Below are 16,629 nucleotides of genomic sequence, written 5' to 3'. Positions count from 1 at the left end.
TCTTCAACTAGAATCTACCAAAATCAAGATTGTTATTTCACTGTACTCATAATAGTCAATTATCTTTCACCTTAACGTTGAAATATTTCATTTTCGCTTAAAGTAAATCATATTTGAAATAAAAAAAAAAATTTTTTAACTGTATATAATCGAGTTTAAAGTTGTGAAAAAATCTGGCAAATCCTGAAAAATCTGGAAATGCCAGTACGAGGAACTGGCATTTCTGCCCGAAACCATGTACCGTTTTGTCTCATATTTCGAATACTTAAGCTTTGTTGGCCAATTTAATTTCTGGATGCAGTAGATCCTTTTTTCAGTTGACTACAATAAAATTGATTTACAAATAAATATTCATGGTTTGTCTCATATTTCGAACACTTTTGGCTGGTTCGTCACTTTTATTTCCATTTTACATATTCATGGTGCAAAACTAAAAATATGTCAATGACTCAAATTCCGAACACTACTTAAATACTAATTTTAATGAAAATTTCAGCATGAAAGATCTTTTTTTCATTGATTTATAGTTGATTTTTATCTTTTCAGGCACATAACGTGAAAATAGCTATCAAAATAGTCAAATCAACTACAAAAACTGTAAAATTAACGATATTTATTTTTGAGGAATTCGCTAACGCAAACACTGCATCGCTGGTTTTGACAGTTACTTTTTGCGTATGCGTAGTATTATAAATTATTAGCTGTATCGATACCTGTAAATCTTGTTAAAATGAAGCATATATCACAAAGAATGTCAGGGTTTTCATTATTCAATTAGTTTCAACATTAAAGTTCAGTAAATTTACATTTAAAAATTGGGTGTTCGGAGTTTGAGACTAATCGATATATGTAAATATACGTAAACATTGAGAATTTCATAACATTTTATTCGTTGTTTTTTGTAGAATAATCCTCCGAAACCGAACTTATCACTATAAATATAATCAAGCTGTGCATTTTGACACAGAATTCTCAACTTAGTTGTTATAAAAAAAATGCAAGTAATACTAAAGTCTGCTTCATTTAATATTGGAACAAATTCTTTTGCTCATTGTGGCGCTCCTAGTGGACGGATTTGGAAACTTTTTTCACCCACGTGTCGGGAAATTCATTACCTTTCACCATGTATTTATGTCATAACACCAAACGATAGCATTTTGTAAACAACCGCCATGGAAGCCGAACGGAGAGATAAAATTGTGCACAGTTTTCTTGAAAATCTATTGTTGTCGGCATCTAAGCTAGCTAAACAGCTTAAAATGCCCAGAAATACCGTATGGCGTGTTATCAAGCAGTACAAGGAAACATTGACGACGGCTCGGAAGCCGCATTCGAAGCGTCGGAGTGGAACTGTCGACCGGAAACTGCGTGGGAAAGTCATCAAGGCCGTCAAGAGGAATCCCAATCTTTCAGACCGCGATTTGGCCAATAAGTTCCAGGCCGCTCACAGTACGGTGCGACGAATTCGTCTCCGGGAAGGAATAAGGTCATTCCGAGCCAGCAAACAGCCAAATCGGACGCTGAAGCAGAACAATGTGGCCATAATCCGTGCTCGAAAGCTGTACGACCAAGTGCTGACCAAGTTCGACGGATGTATTCTGATGGACGATGAGACCTACGTGAAGGCGGACTTTGGGCAAATACCAGGTCAAAAATTTTATTTGGCGACGGCTCGGGGGGATGTACCTGCAAAATTTAAGTTCCTGTTTGCGGATAAATTCGCCCGCAAGTACATGATTTGGCAGGGGATATGCAGTTGTGGACAGAAAACCAAAGTCTTTCTCACTGACAAGACAATGACATCAGAAGTCTACAAAAAAGAGTGCCTACAGAAACGGATTCTGCCGTTTATTCGTGCCCACGACCGTCCAGTAATGTTTTGGCCGGACCTCGCAAGCTGCCATTACAGCAAAACGGTTATGGAATGGTACGCAACGAACGGGGTCAGCGTAATACCGAAGGACCTCAACCCCCCAAACTGCCCCCAGTTCCGGCCGATAGAGAAATACTGGGCAATCACGAAGCGGAGGCTTAAGGCAAAGGGAAAACTTGTTAGGAACATGACTCAAATGAAGAACTGGTGGAATCAAATCGCCAAAACGGTGGACGAAAAGGGTGTGCGCCGCCTAATGTGCCGTATTACGGGAAAAGTACGAGAATTTCTTCGAAACAGCAATGAATAATTTTTTAAATTTTTGTTTATGAAAGAGTAAAGAAAATGCTACATTTGTATGAAAAACTAATTATGAATTCGTTAATAAATGACTGAACTACACGCAATTGTTTGTGTTCCAATATTGAATGAAGCAGACTTTACGTTGGGAAAGGGGAAGTTTCAGTTGTTCTTGGAAAAAAAGAAGCATCCACCGAAAAGAAAAACGAATCCAAATAATTCTCCACTATTTTTATAATTTATATTAACTGCATAAACCACTCGACTATAGTTGTAACAATCCCCTATCTGCTCTCCAAAAAAACCCCATCTCATCCAACATTTATTGCTAAAAAAAAAGAATTACCTAAAATGAATGCAAACACCCTCCAAAAGGAATAGTCTGTTCTGTAGACTGCGTTTTTCCAAGAAAAAAAATAAGGTTAGACTAAAAAGAATAGTTGTAAAATGCATACGAAATCATTCGAGTTATTCCTTTAGAAAGCTACAAACAGAATATGATTCCAGAAAGGAACATGTTCTGAATCATCAGATACTCGTTCATTGATCAAACCGAATAATATTTATGTATAAAGCAGTACCGTTTCCCAAATCGAATTTCGTCGAAAAAAAAATCTTATATTAAAATTGAATGTCTGTTCAATAATATGGTGATTCTGGAATTTACACACATTTAGATTTGGCCACATCTGAAGAGCATACAATGATACTGAATTTGATGAGTTTGAACTTTAGTATATCAGTATTCGATATCTGCATATCCATTGAGAATTGATCTACTATTTCCATAAACTAACAAGTTGAAAATATTTATATACTGAACACAGAAAAAAACTTCCAAAAGCAAAAACTCATGGACAATCCCGCTGTCAGAGTAGAATTTCATCGAAATTAGTATGCACTTTATGTGTTTTAGAAAACACCCAGCGAGCGAAAAAGATTGAATCATCAAATTTTGAATCGTCGTTCCCCGAAAACCGGAAAGGCGAGAGAAGCTGCACGGTGAAGGAATCACTTCTTTTTTTTTGCAATTTTAACACTTTGTCCTCGTCGTATCCTTGACAGAGAAAAGCTCGTCCCGTAGAGCAAGAAAAAAGCAACAACAGCAATGCGAGATGTGTGCGAGAAGAAAAGCACCGTATGACATCTTTGAGACAGAGGGAGACCAGCCGAAATTACTCCGCTTCCAATATACTACTGCTGTACGAGGAACTTTACAACATGCCAGGTTCAAGACAACGTATGTGTCATGCACATACCTACAAACATCGCAGCCTCCCGTTCATCGGCGCACAGAATCGCTCGTATCGGTTCGATTTCTAGAACAAAGGCGTGTTACATCTGACGTATCAGCGGCGCAGGTTGTGAGTATACACATGGAAAAGACATGAAAGACTCTCCTTCATTCGTACTACTGTTACTAGCGGCTGCAGGATTCTTTCAGAAAAAAGGGGATCCACAGAAAAGAGAAATTTTCCTCACTGATGCGCTCTTCTCTGGGACGAAATTTTCCTTACGGCATTTTGCGTCTTCGGTTTTCGGGAGGTTTTCTTACTAACACGTCTGCTTCCTTTCAGGGTTTCGAAGAGGTGTCTTCTTGCCTACCAGCGATCAGCTCTTGCTGCTTTTTTTCTCGCTCTCCGGCTGTGCTGCGATGGGTGGATTGATATTTTCAAGGGCATTATGTATCACCTATATCGTTCGGTTATGGCACCAATTTACCTGTTTTTTTACAACTGCTAGGAATATGTTGAATCAATGCAAAGGACAAACTTACGCTTGGATAAAGTCCCGGCATCACTCTTCCTGTGGGGCAAAACTCTAAGGGTTGATTTCGTTCGAAGTGGCACACGCAAACTTTGCAATTGAATGTCACCTTTTTAAAGACACGTCTTAGGAACGGAAGCAATCTTTTTTTTCAATCTCACACAATATTCATCTAACTCTAATTGCACTATTTTCACAGATCAGCTACTCAAAGACACTTGTCCAATTGCCAGACTATCGGGATCGGCTTAGAATCAGTCGTAAGAATAGGAACTTTGCTTGGTGCTAGTTAAATGCTACAAAACTACATCTTCCTCGTCCAGGCGATGCTAATTTGGCAAGGCGAAATCAGCTTCAGCTTGGGTTATTTGCGCTGTTCCTTGCACAGTGCTACAACTAAATGTCTGGTATCAAAGGCAGCAGATTTTCAAAGGTCTGCCAAAGAGCCTTCCTTCTTCCTTGAAATACTATACGACTGCTCCCAATCTGGCCTGTACTGGCTGTGTTGTAGGAAGGAATAAAATTGCAACCTCACTGGCTATGCTCGACTCGTGCTCCACAACAGACAGACGCTCTCAGCGCTCGATAATGTACTCCAAAAACTCGATACTTCTCTACTGCTGCTGCTGCCGAGTTCACCCAAATTTCTCCAGAAAATTTCTACGCGAATGTCAAAGCAAGGAAAACTACGCCACCGCCATACATCGCCGTATACAAAAACTACATCCTTATACATATATACGGAGCAAATCTACACAGCGCGTACAAACGGTCGTACAATGTACTTTCGGAAGAGCAGCTTTTTTCCTTTTACTACTAGCTGCTGCTATTGCTGATGTTGCTCCGCTCCGCCGTAGAGTCGTTGCCTTCGAACGGGAGCTTTTCCTCCATAAAACACCGAAACGGATGGGACTAGTGGGAGGGGGCTCCATTCTGAAGTTTCCCTGTACTCTCGCGCTCAGAGCGGGTATTGCTCATGGGAATACAAATACTCGGTACTACCACAATTGTGTCGAACTTTTGAATCAACAACACAAACACTTCCACGTCCTCTCAGCTGGTGAGGTGAGTACGCTAGCCTGCCGACGTCCGTTGGGGTGGCTCTTATCAATGAGTTATTGGGATAAATCATGCTTTGAACCGCAATTGCCGTTATTGTGATTTCAGGTATTCATGAACACGACACGATTCTATGAAAAGTTTATCTGATGCATGAATTTTCTTATGTTTGTCAATGCGATCCCACAGTATCAGAATGGTCGTATCAACAACCCTAGCCGAGGTCCATCGTATCCCGATACGCAAGACATCCACTCGGAAAACACATTGAGTAAAACAAATCATACAAACTAATTCATAGTATTGCTTTCCCCCGATATGTACGATGAAATCGAGAAAGAGAGACGGAGATTCTCACTCTCGTGAACCTATGAATACGTTGAGTTCTGCTAGCGTAAGGAAAGTTCTAAAACATGACACAGAGCCACAGCATCACGTCCACATTGAACCATCTCGTACCGTGGAACCACCACTATCTTGGTACGGTATGAACCAACGATGGCCCTACACGTCTGAGTAGGGTTGAGATGATTTTTATCACCAAGATGCTGTGGGAAGGAAATACAAATACTGTCAGTAGGTATATCGCGTGCATACTCTCGTGCCGTCACACACATTTCCTGGTCGTGTGCGCGCGCTGATGCTGATTTTCCTGATGATGATTATGCTAGCCGGTCGATGACGAGTCTCGTTCGGTTGAGTTATATCACACTCAGCTCTGCGGTAAATTGCCTCGTAAACTTGACTGAAGAGGGAAACATTTGCTCAGCAGGGGTGCCATTCCGGTTGTTGCGAACAGATGATTGGGTGGAAAACTGCGAATCAGTCATCGCGCATCGATTGTTTGAATTTGAGATGATAGAGAAAAAAAGTTTTTCCAAACATTTACAGCAGACACAATTTTGAACTGAATTTTGTATTTTGAATTTTGGAGGAATTTCGAAGGACAATGTGCATTCAATGAATGATATTTTTCTTTTAAACTGGACGAAACAAGTAGAGTAGTGCGGAGCAAAGGTTGGCACCTAATTGTTGTAGTCCAATAACAGACGTTGTAGACAAGTGAATTAGATTCAGTGCCTCAAACTGGCTCTACATTACAAAGTATGTTACGGAAGGCAATTCTGTTGCTTTCATTTGGAAGATGACAAAATTTAGTACATGCTTTAGTAGTGGAACATCTAAATTAGCGGATTTCAATGACATTTTGGAAGTGAAAAACCTCAAAGTTAATAATTTTTAATATGTTATTATTAATTTCATCCTAAAAATTTATATTAAACTAGATTGTTTCTATCAATTAAATTTAAGCTTTTTAACCGCTCTACAATTTGTTCTTTGACACCCAACATCTATATTTCTTAATTTGGCTGCAATATCGATATAAACAATTCCTAGTAAAATTCAAGCAAAATCTTCAAAAATCACAATATTGACCCCACTTTACATGTAATAGCCACCTCAATTTCACCTTAACGTTGAAAGATAACATTTCTTCTCGAAATAAGTCATATTTGAAATATGAAAAAAAAATATTTTTTATCCAAACTGTATATAATCGAGTCCAAAACTGTATATAATCGAATCACATATAATCGAGTCCGACCTGTACTATAGTTAGTATCACCTTCGAAACGTAATACAAGAATCATTCATGATTTGTTGGAAGCCGGACAAATACCTATTTTAAAACAAAATGGTAAATGCGAACTTTTGCCCCATAGTGAGGGCAAACGTTCGCACTCATTTACTTGAACTTTTAAGATAATTTGTGAAAAAATCAATGCTTTACCATTAATAGCCAATGAAATTATAATCATAAGCGTGTGTATTAGGGATTAGCCAATAAAAATGGTTATCTCGAATTTACCCCATAAAAAATGTTCACCACCTCGAAAAAACACCCTATGCAAAATAGCAGCTCAATCGGACTTAAGGGAGAGTGGCGCAAAGCGGTTGAAGTTTGAGAAATCACCCATGGGGGAAAATCGGGGTTTTCGAAAAAAAAATTATGTCAAATGTCATAAAATGGCATGAAACGTCGAGATCTAGTGTACCCTCGAAAAAATTTTTTTTGTCGAAAATCGGCACTCTGGGACTTAGTTTTTTTTCGATATTCAAAACGAAAAGTATGGTTTTGGGTGCCAATAAAAATAGTTATCTCTATATTTCATTCGGAACTTGCTACGAAATGTTGATTTGCGCAATAATACATCCTATGCAAAATATTAGCTCATTCGGACTTTACTGGTGTCAAAAACTTTAAGATTTGAGTTTGAGAGAAAAACGAAAAATCACTGAAAATCGAGGTACAGTAATCGTTCGCTAACTGGTACTGGTTCAACTGGTCTGCTTTTTAACTGAGCGAACGTTAACTGGTCCTTGGACCAGTTAAAAAGCAGAATTTTGTAAACAATCGACGCCATATTGATTAAATTACAGAAAAATAATTTTCTCAAATTATATTTCATACCTGCTATCGTACTCAATTCGAAACTTCCATTGGAATCCTTTTGTTTACCCAATTTCATGATCAACGCGAATCAAACAATTCATTGAAGTTCCCCTCGATTTTATTTGACGTTCAACATGCCGCACCAGTTGAAACGCGAATGTCAATAACTGGTCTTCCCTTTCCGCCCAGTTAGTGAATGTTTACTGTATTCAAAAAAAAAATTGATGCCAAATGTCTTAAAATTGCATTGCTAGTCGATATTTACAGTCATCTCGAAATTTTTTTTTGTCAAAAAAAATGTTTTTTGGCACTTGGTCGTTTTTCCGCCTGAAAAATCAGTTTTCGACAATTTTTTTTAAATAACTGTAAATCTTGACGTGTCATGCAATTTTAAGACATTTGGCATCATTTTTTTTAAGAACCCCGATTTCTCAAATTTTACCTTTTTTGACACCAAGTAAATGAAGTCTTTTTAATGGGGTATATTATCGTGCAAATCAACATTTCGTAGAAAGTTCCGAATGAAAAATCAAGATAACTATTTTTATTGGCACCCAAAACCATACTTTTCGTTTCGTATACCGAAAAAAAGTCCCAGAGTGCCGATTTTGACAAAATTTTTTTCGAAATGACCCTAGATCTCGACGTTTCAAGCCATTTTATGACATTTGGCATCATTTTTTTTTTCTAAAACCCCGATTTTCTTTACTCCCCCCTTGTGTGATGTTTCGATTGGGCTGAAATTTGGCATAGGATGTTTTTTCGAAGTGATGAACATTTTGTATAGGGTAACTTTTTGAAATTTTAGGGTAGATTTTTTTCCATACATTCATTAGCACCCTAGTGTGTATGTATCATTGAAGCGAAAGTGTATAATATTTTGTGAGTAGGGACCGTGGTTATGGTTGAAATGATTTTGTCATGCAATATACCGATTCGAATTAAGGTCCGATGACCAATGTGCTGATTGATTCTCGGCACCTAGGAATATAATAAGATACCATCCACATACCACATAAAATTTTTTGGGAAGAAGAAAATTTTTAATATAAAAACTTATAAGAAATTAATTGTGAATTAATGTGTGAATTGTTTATTCACCAAACAAGCAACAAGGTTGCTAAAGGAATTCAAAATCAAAGGATTCCGACGCTTTCGTTTGACAATTTCGAAATATTTGTTAAATCCTATGATTTTGGACAGTCGGATTCCTTGTAGAGTTCGAAGAGACGAAGCTTTCTCATGAAGCATCATGAAGATGATCAATCTCTTCCTGTCAGTTTTATAGCTCGGATGAATCTAAAACTACGTAAAACCATAGAACTACTCGTTAATATGAGCCTCCTCCTCAGAGTTTCTTCAGAAATACCAAGGGTCAACACAACGCTTGAATACTCCTTCCAAGCTATTTTGAGCTTTTCTGGAGTGAATTTATTCCAGATGATTTTCGTCCTTTCGTATTTTGGTTGAAAACATTTTATAGATAATTTTAACGGCAAAATGCTGGTGCGAATTGTTGCCCCACAGGCATTGCGAACCTTTGCCCAAATAATTTTTTATGTACTCCAATTTCAACGAAAAACTCTTGAAAGTATTCACAAAAACGAATACGCAATATCAACTACTATAGAATGAAAATTTCCTTGAAACATTGATTTCCAACTTTCCAAACATTTCAAATATATCAATCGTTATCCCCAAAATTGAAAACATTCGATCAAAATAACGCAAAACACTTCTTACCTCATAACTTTCCGCTGCTGTTATGAAATGTATCTTGTTTACACTTGCGAGCTACTGGTGCACTGATGTGTCAAACGTATAATGTGTTGACAGATGTTTATGCTCATATGATTCAATATACGTAAAGATACAAGTACAGATAATGTACACATGAACACATTAGGGAAATATTGAAACAATATGGAGAGTTATGTTTAGGACACAGCCGCATTATTGACGTAGAATCAAAAAATTATTTTATTATATTCGCTTGCTTATCACTTCAAATATTAAAATAATATCAAAATAACTCTTCAGTAGAGAGGGCTGATGATTCTGAGAACGGCTAATTGCACTCTTCATCAGATAACATGAAACTCGTTACCGTTCTCCAGTAGAAACCGGCCTCTGGACGCTTGAACTTGCAGTTCCACTGCTTGAAAATGCTCTTTGGAATTCTTTTGGAAACTATCTACATTGATCGATTCTCTTCATCGGTATTCTATTTCATTAATGACTCGGTGGTAAAAGCCATTCATGATGTGTTCAAAAATCAAGAGTGTAGAAGGTAACCTTGTTTATTAAACTATGTGGCAAAACTGGCGCCAAATCTGTCTGCAAGGCTGTGGTTATCGAAAGAGAAAGTCAATAAAGAGAACCGATCAATGTAGATAGGTCGTTTTCAAAAGTTGCGCGAGAATTATTTATTCTGCTTGGTAAACCCTGGATTGAAACACGTTTTAACAAGAGCGATGGAATTAATCACTATATTAGTTATAGGGGCTTCAATCTTTCTCGGTTTATACGCCTCTACCCTCAAAAAGGTCAATTTGGAAAACTTAACCAAAACTATACTCTCGGTCTTGGAAAATCTCCATTTGGGAAATCTCGCTGCGGCTGCCGTCTGGTCCCTAGCTTGGTGACTGATGAATTGTGAATGAGCGAAGCAGAAACAAACGCGTTGATTTTGTCATACGGATTGTGATAGGAAAATAGAAGCTCGTTTACTCGTTGTTGCTGTTAATGTTGATGCTGCTGCTGAGGTTGTTGCTATTGATGTTGCTGCTTGGCTACCGCTTATGTTGTTGAAGTTCGATTCGATTACTCTCTTTTTTCGCGTTGATGGATCAACTACTTCATGGGTAGTAAAGATTGCAGATTGCTTGACTGTGAGGCAGTTATTTTGATCCATACCTATACCCATTATCTATACCCAATTCGTTTCAAACGGACAGAGCATAGAATTCAATGTTTCCTATCTGGACGCTATCCGTACAACGAACCCTGTATTCACATTCGATTCGCAATAGTGTATGAATAATATACTTCTCTGATATCCATGCCAGTACGGATAGAAATGCCTGGAAGAAATGTATGGGAAAGTGAGAATACTCACAATTTTCGTTAATTTCATAATCTTAACCCTTTCGCGTACAACATCGAGTCTCACTCGTGGTGTACTTGCATAACATAGGGCGCTAGAACACTCAGCAGAGCAGTGAAATCACTTGATGTGAGATGTATCAAATAATACGGAAAGGGGTTAATTCATAGCATACCAAACAAAGAGAATTTTCGATTTAATTGGTATGCAAATCATCATCATTTGCAGTAAAAATTGTTATTAAACTTAACACTATTTCACAAAAACGTGACCTGTTTTTGATCGACACTTTTTGCTGAAAACTTTCTTATTTTTTATGTTGAAACACTCGTGTTCATACTTCAACCGTCAGTTTTCGGTCGAACTGTTCATCGTTGTTTCGTAGCACAAGTGTCAACTAGCGAAGCGGCCCGGAAGCGCATATTTATCAGCAAGGCAACCAAGGTGAAACGGTTTAGGTAAGCCCCTAGAGTATTGGAAAACGGTTCTCTGGACGAACGAATCAAAATTGCCGCGGCCAAACCAAAACCGGTGGGTTCGTGAATGCCGCAGCTCGTATAAGGAGCTTTAGGAGCGCTACACCCACGGTGAAGCATGAAAGAGGAAATGTAATGGTCTTTGGGTGTTTTCCGTTAGGTGGAGTGTGAAGCCTGAGAATCGACAAGATGATGACGGCAGATTCCTATACCAACATCCCGTGGGAAATTCTGGAGGTTTCGCTGATCCAGACGGGCCTTGAAGAGAAGTTCGTATTTCAACAGAACAACGACTCGTTTCATACTGCCAAGAACATCAAATCTTTCTTCTGGTCTTGTTGGATGAAACCGTTAAAATAACCTCCATAAAGCCTGATTCTCAACCCTCATCGAGAATTTGTGAGCGATTCGCGATCAGTCTTCGGAATGTAACGCGGTGCCGATGTGCAACTTATTGTTGCATCCAGTTGAACTCTCATATATAATTTTTTACTCCACTAAACTTAGACAATAAAACAAACCGATTTTACGGCTTGAAAAAGTGTTCTACTTTTCAAAAATAATCAATTAGTATGTATCTACATGTACAGTTCTTGATTTTCTATAAAATATGTTTCAACGACAAACGGATTAGCGTGATTATGAAGAAGAGTACTTGCAGTCAATGGAGGCCCTTATTGGATCTGAAATTGATCATGAAAAGATTAATATTTACAATTTTTTACTTTCTGGCCCTTGGTCCACTCTGTCTGAACAAAATATAATATTATATTCGATCAACTTTCCAATGACTATATTAATAGCACTGAAAAGCATATACAGGGGAACTTCGATATAACGTACACATTTCCAAAGTGTAAAGAAAAATGTTTTGAATATTTTTTCTGGAAGAACAATATATAATCTGTATAGTGATGCTAAAACATGTTTTGTACCTTTAATCAATCCCGAAATACAGCTGGTTGTGTGATTCCAGATTCTAAATGAATCAAGCTTTAATCAACAGTACGATGAGAAACATCATGAGAAAGGTTGACTTCGTCTGCTAATTGAATTTGTTCATTAACTTAACTAAAACAGCAACACAATAATGTATTATTGACTACGTTTGTGAGTTTCTTATTATGCTTCGATATAACGTACAATTCGATACAACGTGCAATTTTGTATGTGAAATATACGTTATTTCGAAGTTACCCTGTACATTGTATTTCATAATGAGTTACTTCTCTTTTGTAATTGAAGGACGAAGATACGAATCTTCTGACGCGAAGAAATCCAATATTTTATTTGAAATTCTTCTCATTTTCTGGTTGTTGATCATGTTATAAAACATGTTTACGTTGTTGCAAAACTTTATATGTGAATCGGACATTTTCTATCATAAACTGACGCAAGCTAGTTGAACTGTTTGAGTTCTCAAAAAAAACAGACGATGAAATCAAGTGATTCGTTATTGGAAATCATTAAACAATTTCGAAACAAGACAACAGCAGTTTAAAAATCGATATGGATATTATCATGCCTTTGAGGATATAAGCATGTTGTATTTTGCTATGAAGTTTTGGCGAGTTCATCTCCCAAATTGTCGATCAAACTAAAAGATGTATGCCAGAGCCTAGCGGCCTGAGGAAGTGAAAATCAATATCTAATGATAGCAGGTGGACTATCAGATCTTAGTCAAACTATTGGAATTTTAGGCGAGCTGTCAAAGAAACATGAGATTTGGCACAATTCTGGAAGATGATGCCTTGGCTAAATCTGAACATTTATTCTAGATTACCGATTTTGATTCGTTTAGCTGGGAATAGTACTTGTTGGAGATTATCGATTGGTGGTTTGGTAGAAGCTCACAATGCAGAATATCTCTCCCATCCCATTGGACACAAAGAATGACTTTCTGCGGGTGAAGGCCGACTTTGGAGATATCTAATTATCCTTTCGCTCACACCAAAGATTTTTTTTTGGCTTCACATTGTTGTAAATGTTTATATTTTTCTTCGCCTGTCACGATTTGTTTCGAACTGTGAGTTTTCATTGCATTTATGTAGCGACTTGTTGATGGAGATGCGATCCATTTAATGTTTTTCGGTCAAAAAGTGTAGAACTCACACATTGTAGCGTTTTACGTTATCAAGCTTCACCAGGTGCTTATGAATATGAACACTTGTAAGGAACCTACTTATTGATGTGTCGTCTACTGAGGATTATTCTTCATCTCGATTCTCGATTCGATTATCTTCAGTTGCGCACACGAACTTGCTGGACAACCCAACAACTAGAAAAGTATTCCAGAAAAAATTACAATTCAATGAGCATCGCTGGTAGGGAGATTTCTGAAAAGATACGGTGCTCGTGAATGAATTAGTTGTTCGAGTTGTTAAAAAACATGAACGTAGCGGTTTTTACATTGAAAGCGGAAGATGAATGTCGTGTATTTTTATTATTACAGCATTCTAAATCCTGCCGATAATGGCGTCTCAATTCTGATCGATAATGATCATGTATGATTCTTGAAAATCAATGAAAACAAATCGATCGCTCTCAGCTTATGCCGATACTCACAGAATACAAATTTCAGCAAACAATTTCACCGATGTGAAGAAATATTTCACCGCGCGGCATTATCAGAGTCTTTTTATTCATAAATACGGATATATTTCTTGGGGGGGGGAAATGCAGAATAGTTTGCATATGTTGTTGAATACAGATATATATTTTTTCAAAATATTTATCAGTGTCAACGTGGATGTAATATCCCTCACGATGGACAAGCGTGGACATTTTCGTAACCCTTACACCCATAACCACCCCCCACCCCCTAAAGTTGTCCACGTGGTATGAGGACAGATCTAAATAAGAGTTATTACCGGTGAAATTGCCCCCATGGGCTAACACTAATAAATATAATTGACAAAACAAACACAACTTTACCTCTGAAACTACTAATTCTAAGCAATTAAAAGGCAGAGAATAAAATTTGGAAGGTGAATTCAGGAAGATGCGTTCTCATTAGAAGTGTTTTAGTTGCAGTATTCGTGTCCATGATGAACTAAATATATGTAATTTAGTAGCTTTTTTCACGATGCAATTGCAGTTGCACTATTCTAATGAAAATGCTTCTTTCAGTTATCAAATAGGTATAAAAACAAAACAAGCAAATAATGGTCGATGACTCGCGTGTTAACCCTAGCCGATAAGGAGAGACTGCAATCAACTGATCGTATATTTTTTTCGAAACTTAGCATGAAAACAAAATATAAGACAGCAGACTTTCCTAAGCACACGTTTACTATTATCAATCAGCCACCAATCCTCTGTAGCAACGCTCCGGTGGTGTTTGTTTAACCGCAAATATGCCTATGTGTGCCCTATCACTTGGGCACAAACACAGAAACACGGTCACTCTCGCGTGCTAATCAGAACAACACAGACCAATTCCAAAGCATAATATCCATTATACACTTTGCGAAATTGTACTTTTTTTCCCCATTACTTCACCGGAGTTGTAGGCAGCAGAATTCTCTCCGATCATGAGAACTATGTTGTGCGCTGGGTGATTGTGTGTGCGGATTATGCGAGCTCGACGAGAGTTGACAAATGAGAGAAGAAAAATGAAAATGGCGGCCGAATTTATGACTTTTCCAGGTTGCACAAAATCCCACACTGGGAAATCGGAAGAACTTGCCATCGCTGAGCGATGGAGTTAAATTTGAAAAATGACATGACCCTTACCTTTTCATTGACCGGGTTTTCATCGTTGATTGATTGTGTGCGAAGTTTGTGCGTTAAATACTTGAGCATAGTTACTTCTGTAGGATTTTTTCTTCTATTCCCCTCTTTCAATCTGTCGTCACTCGGTGTTCCTTCTTCTTGTGTTTTCCGTTTTGTGATAAGTGATAAGAATCTATTTTACGTCTTCTGCTATTGTCGTAGCTGGTGTTATCACTCGTTGGCTAATGCGTTGAGAAAATAAATAAATATAGACTGGTTCCAAACGGAAGCTGACCGAACAAAGGAAAACAGAAAACGAAATTTAGCCACCACGAAACCGGTAATTTATCGGCTAGCTAGGTACAGATTGATACACTTTTTTGTTTTCTTGAGGCGGTTAGGGAAACGAAAAACAACAACAAAGACGGAAACTGACGGTGCTACGCGAATGGAAGGTGCAATAAAATTTTATCGATTTTTCAGTTTTATGCACTTTTTTCGACTTGACGTCGGGTCAAACTTCCGAAGTTTCAGCCTTTTCCTCGTTGACCAGTCCAAACGGAATATGGTGACTATCACTGGCACCTCACCGGATTTCAGCCCCAAGGAAGCAAAATAATTTCACAAAATCAAGCTGGAACGAATGTATGCTTAACAACGGAATCAACAAATGAGACTTTTTTCGCTCGATATCAGGAGGAACCCCGTCAAAACACAGACATCTCTCGTCGTAAATTTTCACCCAATTTTCGACACAACTCGCGCGCACAAATTTTCGTTTCCAGAATCTACCGTAAAGATAACAGAATACAAAGCGAAAAACTCAACCCGGTGTGTTAGTTCTTGTTACTGAAAATTTACACAATAGAGAATTAACGAGAAGATATAACAGAAAGTGCATCCACAAAACACTTTCTGGCCACTAGTTTTCCAGCCAGCGCAAGCACTGCCTTACAAAACACTTGACACTCCTCCGACGACTGGTGTCTTGCATTCGGGATGCACACAGCATCAGTATTTAGTCATCAGAGTCACAGCTCATAAAAATACCTACAACATCACCATCACCGACGTTGCACATCATCGAGTTCGAGAAAATATCACCACCACCATCACCAGAGGCGTAGTCGTGTGAACCGTCCTTTATGCACTCTGCTGTGCGTTGTGTGTCGAAAAGGTGGGTCTCACTCTCGCCACAAGTCCTGTGCGCCACGTTATAGAGCCCACACAAGAGCCTCTGCTAGATTGTACCCAGTCGGGGCCTAAAGCTCCGGTGGATCCTCGTAAGAAAACTAGTATCAGGCCCCCAGCACCCAACACAGCACAGCATTGGATAAACAAGCACCGTACGAATTTATGCTGCCATTTGGGAAGATCTGACACACGGCGCGCAACTTCCACACTCTCCGACAATCGATTCGAATCTGAGCGCGCTGGGAGTGAGTGGATGATGTTTTAGGTCCACGCCGAACAATTCAAAACACAACGCGTGCTCGTGTGCTGCGACTGTGTAGGCAGGGCGGCCGTCTATTCTCACAGATGACTTGTATGTGTTCTCCAATACAATTTCATCAAAAAAAAATTCTCCACTTTTATATTTTTTTCTATTAATTCAAAAATTATTCGTCTGTTTTCCATGTTATTGTTTCGTATCCGGAAATCGTTCATTTCAAACACTCTTGCAACCTCGAGCTATGCGATGGCTCAACACCAACACCATTTCAAACCAAGAGCACAGCACCTGATTACGCTGGGTGGTATAAGTGAAGTCCGAATTGAGGGGGTGAGGCATAAATAGGAGCCCAATTTTCACGCTTCCCTACACCCTCTTCTCTGCGTCTGCCGTGTGGAGTAAAAACCAGCTCAGCATACATTCTCT

General features: G+C 38.4%; 1 protein-coding gene across 10 annotated transcripts in view; it reads right to left on the bottom strand.

Moving 5' to 3' along the window:
* Positions 1 to 16,216, bottom strand: part of LOC129775287 (lateral signaling target protein 2 homolog) — a 111,335-nt gene extending 95,119 nt beyond the window's left edge. For 2 of the 10 annotated variants that reach the window (XR_008742913.1, XM_055779834.1), the window contains exon 1: positions 14,772 to 15,768. Coding sequence is in view for 9 of the 10 variants with exons in the window: in XM_055779834.1 (XP_055635809.1) it covers positions 14,772 to 14,840 (69 nt within the window). In the remaining variant the exon portion in view is untranslated. The other 8 variants (XM_055779837.1, XM_055779839.1, XM_055779841.1 and 5 more) reach the window with 8 other exon arrangements.
* Positions 16,217 to 16,629: the final 413 nt, after the last annotated feature.

This window comes from Toxorhynchites rutilus, chromosome 3 (assembly GCF_029784135.1).
Source record: "Toxorhynchites rutilus septentrionalis strain SRP chromosome 3, ASM2978413v1, whole genome shotgun sequence".
Lineage (NCBI taxonomy): Eukaryota > Metazoa > Arthropoda > Insecta > Diptera > Culicidae > Toxorhynchites > Toxorhynchites rutilus.
This window is presented reverse-complemented; position numbering and strand designations above follow the sequence as displayed.